The sequence below is a fragment of the Fopius arisanus genome, unplaced genomic scaffold (assembly GCF_000806365.1).
Source record: "Fopius arisanus strain USDA-PBARC FA_bdor unplaced genomic scaffold, ASM80636v1 scaffold00168, whole genome shotgun sequence".
NCBI lineage: Eukaryota > Metazoa > Arthropoda > Insecta > Hymenoptera > Braconidae > Fopius > Fopius arisanus.
In genome coordinates, this window is record NW_011887907.1 from 133,711 (window position 1) to 145,504 (window position 11,794).

At 32.8% G+C, this 11,794-nt stretch overlaps 1 protein-coding gene across 3 annotated transcripts in view; it reads left to right on the forward strand.

Moving 5' to 3' along the window:
• The window catches only part of jvl (javelin-like), a 99,364-nt gene extending 90,403 nt beyond the window's left edge, over positions 1-8,961 (forward strand). For 2 of the 3 annotated variants that reach the window (XM_011314503.1, XM_011314504.1), the window contains exons 3-5: positions 349-447; positions 1,019-1,720; positions 6,302-8,961. In XM_011314503.1, coding sequence (XP_011312805.1) covers positions 349-447; positions 1,019-1,720; positions 6,302-6,607 — 1,107 coding nt within the window. In that variant the 3' untranslated portion in view covers positions 6,608-8,961. Of the gene's footprint in view, positions 1-348; positions 448-1,018; positions 1,721-1,921; positions 3,015-6,301 lie in introns of those variants that run through there. The other variant, XM_011314505.1, reaches the window with a different exon arrangement.
• The last annotated feature ends 2,833 nt before the right edge of the window (positions 8,962-11,794 follow it).

An 11,794-nucleotide genomic window follows, 5' to 3' on the forward strand; every position in this document is an offset into this window, starting at 1 on the left:
CATGCACAATGCAATCAATCAAGTGAGACTATATACCGTCAAAAGATTGTGTTCTAAACTGGCCCGTTTTACAGCGAATAAACTTTTTATAGAGACTGTCGCGCGACAACAACCTTAAATGTATTTATGAAAAATTTGTAACGCAATTGACGTATTGTCATGATCAATATGTAATAATATTTACAAAAATGGAATCGCTTTATTGTGTTCAGGGCATGGAACTCAGGATGAAACACTTATTCTATAATTATTTTCCAAAAGAGAATAAGAGTTCTTGATCTCTAAAAATGCGAAAACATATAATTGATTGAATCTTTCATTATTTCTTATTAATCTTCCGATTTTCAGTGCCTACAAGACAGACTACACGAGGTGAAAAAGAGTACTGAAACCCTCTCAGACTGCCTAGACAAAGTGCGAGAGGAAAACGACGAGCTTCGCTACCAGGTACTCCCCCAGAATTACTTCTTCATTAAAATATTTAACAACGCCCTCGAGAAATTTTTAACCGTTCACTCCCTTAGAAACCGAAATAATTATTTAAGAATCCGCGTGAAGTTTCAGTTCTTAATCCGAAGCTTCGACTGCGGCTATAAATATTCAAATATTCCCATTTGAAAAATATTGAAATTTCCACAAATTTTTTTTCGAGTTAGTAAAATCACCATACACAACCCATAGCATAAAACACAACACAAAAAAAAGCAAGGGCATGGCCTTTTATGCCTTTTTAATGTCCCGATTATTTCATGTTCTGTTGCCCTACTGCAACTTTTGAATAAATTTTCAAGGTGCTTAGGCAATTTTTACGAAAAGTCAAGTTCATGTTCTTTTCATGTTCTTTTTACGTTACGTCGTTAGTGAATGGTTTTAAAAACCTGAAGCCTACACGGTAGACTCAATATGTTGGGGGTTGAGACTCATCTGAGGGGTGAATGCTCGAGAATTCGTCGAGGAAGTTGTTACGGAGTCTCCATGAGCCTGAAATAATGTTCACTAACTATTTTAATGTTTCCAGCTAGAGGAGAGAAACATCGAATTGGAAGGAACTCGTGCCCGGGTGCGAGTTCTTGAAAAACAGCAACAGCGTCCCTCGACTGAACCACTCCACGAGGCTGAATTCTCGGAAACAGAACCCAGATGTGAACAAAGCTGCTTAGAGCCAGGAAGCAGTACGGAATCAGCACGAGATCATCATCAGACACTCGAAGTGAAACCCTCCCCCAGACGACGTCCACCAAGCAGAATTCCCTTACCTGGATCCAAACCAACAGCACCAAAACCTCCCACCAAAAGTGACAGTCGTGAATCCCTCAAGACATCCCTAAAATCCCTAACAAAACCTCCAAGAGACTCTAGTCGTGAGAGCACCAATGACAGACCAAAATCATCGCTGACTAAAACTCGAGACTCGAGTCGTGAATCACTGAATAAGAGTCTCCCAAAGACTGGAAAGGACACGAGTAGAGAATCCCTCAACAAATCATTGCCCAGGAATAATTCAAATCGTGATTCACTCAACAAATCATCACTCTCACGTGCCAGAGACTCACTAGAAACGAATAATCATCATTATCAAGGGGTTAATAATAATTATCAGGGGAATAATCATCAGGGAATGATAATGAAAAGTGGTACTTTACCGAGAAGACCAGTTGCACCAGCAAGACGATCTCACAGTTTAGCAAGGGCCTCTGTTGACACTGACACTACCGGAAAGGTACGACCACCCAAACTCCTCTTTTGGACTGGCTGGATGAAGTAAAACATCACTCGACCATTCATCATTGTATTCAGACAAATTCGAGTACATGTATTTATGATTCGATGGTTGAATATGTGATGAGGGCAGGTTCTCACGCTCAACGCCATTCTCCTGTGTTCAATTCTACTTTAACATGGGATTAACATCTTCTTCTAGGGGTTTGATTCTAGATGAGGTGGCATATCTACTTGTTGACTTCATCTGATTAATTTCATTAATGGGGAAAACCAGGGGACTTGGAGGATTGTGCAGCTAATTTTATTGACCCCCCAGCAGAGCAATCTTCATGATGCTCAGTGGTAGATTTTATTTATTCGGTTTCTGTGGGGGCATTAACGTCTGGAGAAGTCAGGTGTTGACGTGGAGGGAAGACATGAGTTCTATTTTCTTATCAGATTAATGATAAATATCTTTGGGGAATATCCTGAGCAGTGATGGGCACTCTTAAGTCCATTTCAAGTTTAAGGCCCAATAAAATTATTAATTCTCTGTTTATTTTTTGCTGGAGGTAAATCGGAAGTCTTAAAAGAATTTGTGACAATTAAATTTCGAAATAATGGGTCTTAAGTTTTATTAGACTTATTGCTTGAAAAATCTAAACTCCAAAATCCAGAAGTATTTAGTATTTGTATTTTTTTCAAGTACTAAGGACTGTTAAATCTCAAGGACTTAGGATACACAATTTTTCAAATACTGAGTCTAATAGTACTTTGTACTTAGGAGTAGGATAGTTCAGAAATATTTTGGCAATCTTCGATCCTCGGATACCTAGTGCATAATTCTATTGAGCCCAAAGATGTTTATCAAGTACTGAACAAAAAAAAATTCATTTCTTCCCGCTACTTCACATCTCTCAACTTTTCTTTCCGAATAATTCTCGAAGAAATTTTCACCAAAAAAAAAAAAAATAAGAAAAATAATAAATCTATTTAATTTATTCACATCTGAGTGAAATTGATAGAGAATTAATTCTGAAATGAATGGTAATCCAAATCTTCATGGGTGAATCTTGCCTGGCTCCTTCAATTTAACATAGTTATTCATTTCACATTAAAAAATTAATTCCTCCTTCAACTGTGACTCTGATAACGGAATAAAATCCCATTGAATCGTCGATTAGATTAAATTTTGAGACATTGAGATAATTTAGTATTTAACAAATTAAAAATACCGACTGACCACTCAACCACTAGTGAAATGTCTGAAACTGGAGCGCAGGCGAGCGTGCGTTCGACTCCAACCCCGGCTGTTCAATACGCAAATGGCCCCTTCTCGCGTCCGTCAGTCTATCGTAAGTTATGCTTCTTTTATTATCATTTGCTTTTGACGCTTTTTTTTTAGTTTATTATTTTGGAATGCGGTGATGCTTCGCCTACGGTACAATTTTCCCAGTAGTCATCTCCAATTATCCTGTAGTGAGGTAGTATATTCTCTTGGTGATTTTTTCATATCCTATTTCCTTCATTCTAAAGCTGTGACCTTGTGAATAGATGAATCAGCTTGACGTCACGTCAAGTTTCCGGTTGACAATTATAAATTTCATGTTTTATAGAAAATATCGTATGCTTTCCGCCAAAAGACCGTCGCATTGTTTTCTTCTAGAAATGGAATAATGCATTTCGAAATTTCAGATTATTCTTGATCATTTAAACATTGATTTTTAAAACTCATTTTTTTATTTTAATATAGATTCCCTATTAATTTTTAAACTGAAAAATCATTTATGCATTTTCATCCTCAAAGATGAATCTTTCATTTACAACGAATTTTATACTCATGTCAGTTAATCATGTTATTTTGAGACTTCTTTTGTTTATTAGGATAAATCAAATTGATTAGCTCTCCTAATCTAACGAATTAATCGATGGAAATGAAAAATTAGTGAAAAAAATGGAAAATTAAATAGAAAAAAGTTTGGAATAGTTGTATTAATAAGTTAAAATCGTTCGGATTAAAAAAAAGCCTCGCTAAATTATGATCAGATGATTTGGAATCATCTGAAGTATCGAAATTCCTATTGCCAGAAACAAAAGTCGAAACGATTTTTTGGTGTTAATTTTTTGAAAAATTTCAATTTTCTGCACATCTTTTTTTTAATGAAACTAACTAAAAAAAATATTACATAAAATAATATTCGGATAATTGAGAATCATTTGAATTATTGAAATTCACTATTTTTCACATACAAATTTTCCGTCGAATTAAAAAAAATTTCTTTTTGAAATTTTTTTTTTAATTCAATAGTCCGGAAAATATGGGGTAAAATGGAACTTCTTCAAACTTCTGACTTTTGGGATCAAAAATTTAGAATAAACTAAAAGTTTTGTTCTACTCCAAATCTGTGATAGAGTAAATTACAATAAGTGATTTTTTTTTTCGTCTAGTTTCTAGAGAATATTTCGAAGCTATTATATATTATACGATTTTCGATGAAAATAAACGACAGCATGATTTATTTTTCCATCAAACGTCTAAAAACTCAGAGAGAACCTCTGAATTTTCACTTTTTTATAGCAACTTTAGAGTTTCAGGAATATTGTTATCGAAATATAAAATTTTAGAAAAAATATCTTAAGATTGTAAGACATTCGGGTAATGAATCTTAAAGTAGAATCGATAGTCTTGTTTTACCCTTTTTGATATGCATCATTGAGAATGTCCAATGAATTGTGAAACGACAATTTTTTTACTCAGAAAAAAGCCAATGAAACGTTATACGACAGAAAATGAATGAATTCCATGGATTATAGGATTTCTATAATTTTTTCTCCCAGAGAAACTATCCTGGGTTTTTATAATTAATTCTTTTCTTTAGAGTTGTCATCAGAAAATTTTGAATTATTTAGCAAATTCTGAACATTAGGTGTCAAGAAAATAATCAAATATATTATATTATAGTTAATATAATCTCGTGCACAATAATCCTCCGACTTTCTTCTCTAAATTGATCACTCATAGACTCATCCCTTTTGTTATTGATTGACTGCGCCACACCTGCATGATTTTCTTTAGAATTTAACACACCTCTTTCTCTATATCATTTTTACCACAAGCACGAAATTGTTGGACACATCTGTAACTTTATTCTTCTAAAAAAATGTTATATCTCTGCTTATGGTTTCTATTTCTTCGCTGATTATTTCCGCTGAATTATGGTTTTGTTTGCTGCATTTATGCCCAAGAATGCCTGACAATACGGACGTAGATAAGTGAAATAATAAAAAATATTTTTCTTTCTGCACTTGAGAACGAGGAGAATTGAGCAATGTATAACTCTCTTAATCGACCACACGCTTACCTGCTTGGCCTGCGGGTCGTCGACCATCATTACAATTATTAGGGATTGTCTATACCTCAGAAATTTTGTGGTAGAGTCTACTGATTTCATCATCTATCCACTTCAACTTATTCTTCAACTAAACAAGGAAATAATAAAATGGTGAAAGTGATGCGAGACAAAAAATTTCCAATGAATTATGTCACAGATATCTTTAAAACAAAAGGATTCGTGAGATCTCATTAGAAAACAATCTCTTAACTCTTTGAATTGTCGACAAAAACGAAAATTCAGGAAATCTCTTCTGATGAATTTCTCGAAACAGTGATGGGCACTCGCAAGTCTATTTAAGATTTGAAATTCAATAAAAATATATGTAGAAAATTAAATATCAATTTTAAATAAAGGATTAATTCTCTGTTAACTTTTTACTTCTTTGGAAATAGATCGGGAATTTTAGAAGGTGGGACTTGACTTGTTTCAGATCTTAATTCTAGCCGGACTTAGGACTTGAGAAATTTCCAAGTTTGTAGTCCTTGGGATATGGAAAATCGCATTAAGTCTTTAAGTCTTCATGAGAGATAGATTTAGAATTCTGAAATTAATTTTGAATCAAATTTTCTCTATAATTCTTCAATCTCATTCACTTGGATTCATTTTTTTTAGACTTAAGATTCAAAAATTTTAAGTCCCAACTTCTAGATGGATTTAGTACTTGGAAATTTTGCAAGTACCAAGTCCAATAGTCTTTTCTAATTAGAAGTAGAATAAATAAATAAATAAATATAAATAATTAATAAATTTCCTTGAAACTTAAGGACTTGAGCCTTTAACACATGAAATTTGCTCATCACTGTCTCAGAATTTCTTCAGACTTTTTAACTTCACTCCATTAATTTCAATTCACATAAACTCGTGACTTCGCTGATTTATGAAAATCCATAAAAAAATGTTCTAAAAAAATATTCCAAAAAAATGAATCGTTATTTTCCAAATCGTCAATTAAATTTCCAAGATATTTACAAAAGGATAATAAATCAATCGAACTTCCAAAATGACTCTTCACAAAAGAATTCTGCAAGTAAAGACATACAAAAATGTGTGGCAAAACCATAAAGCCGTGAGCGTTTCACATTGCGCAAAAAAAAACACATAAATCAAGTAATTAAAAAAATAAAAGAGAATGATTACAATCATGAATCACTGGAATGTCTGACGATTTATCATCGAAGATTAACAGAGTGCAATAATTTTTCCAGGCCCTCACCGATCCCCCGACCTCCTGGTGTTCATCAACTAGTTTTCGTCACAGTGAGTCATCCCTATATCCAGACTCATTGAATCAAGATACATCAATCAACGACTCAACGAGAATCGAATTCATCATTGGCTCACCAACGAGAAGATTTCGTCCTCCATCCTGGCAAAATTCCTACTTTGATAGTATTGATTCATCAGCAATGGCAGCTGAGAGTCTTTCCACCGGTGAATTTCCACTGAGAGGTGGTGAAGCACTTGCCGAGTGCGATTCACTCGAGTGCCATCCCATTTCCAGCGAAGAATAAAACATTAAACAATGAAATTCCAACAAATTAAATTATCTCGCAATTAGTACTCGACCTTAAACATCATTTAATTTGCTTCAACAAATTTGAGAACTTCCGAAGACAGTCTTGAATTTACCATCAATCATTTTTATTGATTATATTGTTTAACAAAATTACAATAATGTTAACAATTTGACACGTGGGAGGGCTCAAAATTATCATCGATGTTATTCAATTGAATTTTGCACTTCTATGATAAATCGAAATAGAAAAGAACGAAACTGAAATGTTGACATTTCTTCTCTCATCATCTCCCTCACAATCGAATAATAAAGACTCAATCAAGAATCAGTTTGCCTCGCAAACTTTGAATTCCTTGATCACGAACTGGCCTAGAAATAAAGTCCAATTCACTCAGTCTGAATCCACGTGCATTTTGTAATTTAGTCCATAAACATCACGTAAAATCTGTTTCTATTTCAATCAGGCTGTGTCTGTCTGTGCTTAGTTAAATATTTTGTAATTAGATTAAATTATGAATAATGATGTAGGTGGCACTTGTAATACCTTGTAAATATTATTTTGATTTTCATCTAAATGTGCATAGCAACCGGTGGAGAGTATCAGGAATCATTGATTCATTCCATTGATGCACATGTTTTGTCAGGAGATAATGCAATTTATTGCATTCCAATGAGCATTTGTGATTTATTATCTCATTATTATTTATTATCAATTCTTTAGTCTGTATGGATTGTTCGGTTTGTGACACTCATGTGCAATTTTTTGTTACATTGTATGAACTGCGAATCTATTTCCGAGATTAATTGGTGAAGTCTGAATATTTGGGAGTGTCTTGTACATATCAGAGAAAGTATACAATGTCAGGATGAAGTTAGAAATAACTGGGTTTGAACCGAATCATTATTTAATGTATTCTTCTTCATCTGTGAAGAAGATAGATATTATTTTTACGCGTAGGATCATTCCAGAGTCAAGGTCGAATGTTAAAAAGTTATTTACTCCAGTTAATCAGAAAAATCATGTGAATTATCTCCGATGATGAGTGAGTTCCACTGGAAGTTCTTTTTTAATATCTCGAAATTCGTTTGAGATAGGAAACTTTTTGTGGCAACATTTTTTGTATTTTTCTTTTTGCGAATCAAAATGTCGAAGAAGTTTTTTTTTTATCAACTGAGGAATGAAGACATGAGGGAAAAACTGAGAATGTAAAATTGAATAATTTCAGAATTTATGGAATATCACAGAGGATTCGCCTGTGATCTAGTTTATAATCAATGATGACTGTGCATACAGTTTGATTAAATCTCATGACGACTCTCAAAGACAAGTGAAATTTAGTTGATCCAAATGAAATTAAAACAGGATAATTATTAATTATAAAAACAGAGATTATGAAAATTGACTGGAGACTCGTCTGACATTTCTTCAAGCATCGGTACGTGTAAACATGGTCACTAACTTGTGATTAACATAGATAAGCTAATAGGACTGACAGGACATTACTTATTACGTTAGTGCCTGATGTATGTTTTTGTGAAGAAACATTTTTGCAATAAGTGGAGATGAAATGGCGTGGAATGAAATTGACAGAATGCCATGAAAATCCGGTGATTACACGAAGAATTAATAAATTCATGAGACAAGGAGCGTAACTTCTGGTCAATATGTCATTCTCCTCTATTTTTATTTCACTCGATTTTGTTGTGCTAGAGTGACTCGTACCGATGACTCTGGTATTTGCAAACTAAATTCTGGATTGAAGTGGAAAAAATGAGATGAGAGCCAAAATTTTGTTGATCACTTTGAAAATATCTCGAGCGCTAAATATTCAGAAGAAAAAAATTCATTTAAATCCACTAGATCTCCAGATATTCTCAAAATAATGTCAATAGAAATAATCCGTATTCATCTCGGGTTGTGCACCACTTCACACCTAAATCCATAAATGTATCAAAATTTTTTTGATTTCGTTTTACTCATGTGATGAATGAAATGAACGGAGATGTGGAAAATATGCTCAGATATTGTAATTACGACGCCTGTCACTGGAGACTATTATTTTTATACGAATATAATTGCAGTGAAATGAAATAAGAAATTATTCAACCCGTTTTACACGATTTTTTGTTGAACTAAAAACGTCCGAAATTTGTTTATTTAATATCGTAGAATTTTGAGGACTACACTCCAGTTGTGTGTGATTAAGTAAATGCTGAGAGAAAAATGTTAAAATAGTACCATTACTAAGGCGGCCCTTATCATTGTAAAATGACAGCTACCGATTTCACTAGTACAAATCATGCCTGTAAATACAGAAATTTTCTCATTAAAAAATCATTGAAATTTCACTAGTTCCACAATTTTTTTCAGAACTAGTGCATGTCTCTTCAATTTGGGATCGTAATTCTGTACTGATAGTGGAAAATGACAAGTAATTTTTCTAACTGTATCAATTCCATGATTATTAAATGAAAAATGATTTCTATAATCGTTATAAAATTCATGAGTGAAATAAATGAACAAATAATTGAACAAAGAACAGAGAGGATAGGAGAGGCTTGAAGTTATAAGATGACGGGCGCCTATAAATTCGTAATGGTAGTAAGAAAGAAGATATATCTAAAAAAAAATCTTGAATAAATGAATACATATATTTCACTCATTCGTCGTGTCAATAATGACAGCAGGGGGGAATTGAGGTATTTCTGGAGTAACTGTGGGACCTGTCCAAGGCTAAATTGCGATGTCTTTGATATTTACCTATCGCCATTACTACCAGAGAATTCAATTTTATAAATATTGCGGGGAACCCAAGTGATCGATATACCACACAGTTAAACTAAGGTCTTTTGATATTTTACTCTAGAATCACTTATTGATGAGATAAATAATTAGTTGACATATTTGACTCTAACAAGAATCATTTAAGAGTTAAATGTCACTTTTTACTTTTTGGGTGGGAAATCTCCTCAGTTTTATTGAGAAATTATTGAGAATTTTAATGAGATGATTGCACATAATCATTTTTCAGAAGTCAAACGGCGCATGAATCCTTCATTCCGGAAATCTATGTCAGAATGTAACGGAAAATTCCCACAAATATTGAGATTCATGATAATATATCCTCACTCTCCAAAATAATTATTTCACATGTAAAATCGGTAAAATTCGCGATTCTCGAGATAGTAATCAAAAAAGAATCTTCAAAATCAGATGTAATTACTATGGATTTATTTCCTAAAATCCTTTTTTATAGACAAGATTTCCTATAAAAATAATGTTCGGATATTTTGTCGTAAAATAATTGATTCTTGCGACAAATACGATAACATGATTTTTCATCGATAACGAAAATATTGACAAAATGAGAAAAATGACTTGTCTTTTTCCACCCCCACAGTACATAATTAATTAATCTGCATGAGTGAATGCTTGAAAATTCCGTGGTCGGTGTTAAGGGGCACCTTATCCATTACATGTCATTGAAATCGTAAGATAATTAGGTGGTACTTGTAAATAATAAACGAATGAATGGTCAGAGTTTTATTTATAAAACTACAACTATCACTGTACATAAATGATGAAGATACAAAGGCGTACATATAAAGTACGATAACGTGATAAGTATATTAATAAAACTGAATAAAAATGAAATTACGTAAATGAAGTGAAAAAAACTGCGTTTTGACATTTATGCCCGTAATTTGTTTTCTCATGACAATTGTTAGGATTTTATTATGTGGTATTATACTGGCTGCGGTTTGAACTGTCTCAGGGTCTTCCCCAGGAGTGTCCATATACTGCACATCAAGGACCCATTTTATCCAGACAAGAACAATAAAAATAAGTAACTGTGTAGGCTGTCGAGTAAATGACGATGACGAGGGATACATCAGCTGATCTATTTATCATTCTTTACTGCTCGAAACATATAATCATGCATTGATGAGGTTTCCTCGTTGTTCGTATATCACGTCCTCTTTGCGGTCACACGAACGCCTGTAATGATTGATCGGCTAATTAAAATTGAGTTTTAATTACAGATTTGTAGTTTATTGGAATTTCTTTTATGACTCTAGATCTCGTGGTCTTTCTTAGGTGAATTTATGGATGCCTGAGCTTATTATTAGCGATTCAATAACGATTTATTTTAGGAAGTGATCGGCAATATGAAAATTTTTGGATGGAGATTCTCCTTTAGAAAAATCCGTCTTGGTGACTCTGTTTTTTTTTGCGGCTGTTTACGCTAATTCCGTTTTTCCTGTTTGATAAATCTCATATATTTTATACTAACTCGAAAGCCTATTAGATAAGCTTGAAGTTCACGCCTGATTCATCTAATTTCTGTCATTTTTCTCTCTCATTGATCTCCGAGAGTTTTAAACGAAAAAATTTTATGATTTACTCGAAAAATTACCTTTATTTGGAGTTGTTTCTACTTTGGCCTGGATAGGTATATTTATTCATTAATTTAAATATTATTTAATTCGATTTTTGATAAAGTTATTGGAAACACGCGAAAATTCGACTTTTTTATTAATTTTTGGATCTTTAGACTCGATTAATATTGCTTTATTACACATCGATTTGAAGATCCTAAAAAAATCTTCAAAATCCCATCTCTTCTTTCCATTTCATTGAATTGATCAATTGCTGTAGATAATTACCTATATTTTTTCACATGCACAAATTTACTATTCCCCCTATTATTTTTACTTTTACACTATTATTAACATTATTTTTTATTTAGATTTGAGATGTTTTATATACTGGATTATCACTGAAAATCTTATATCGGGTGTGGAGCTAAATTAATACTCGCTGTTAATTATTTCCAAAGTCAAAATTTTTATACGTTTAACCCTAAGAATAGTTTATTATTTATTATCCTGTAGCCTTCATGTCTGCTAGAATTCTTCGATTCTGTTTATTGTTGGAGAATTGGCTAGATTGGCTAGCATAATAAAATGATGTTCATAACATCTATTTAGAATAGATTCCTTTCATGGAACGCTGAATCATTGATTGCGATATCGTAAATCATCGCTTATTCATAAAACATCACTTTCTCAATAAGACAGCTAATTCATCTATCGATCAAAAGAATGAATTAATATCGACATAAAAATATTCTAGAATTGTAAATCATCGATTATTATTTCATTACAATTTACTGAAGAA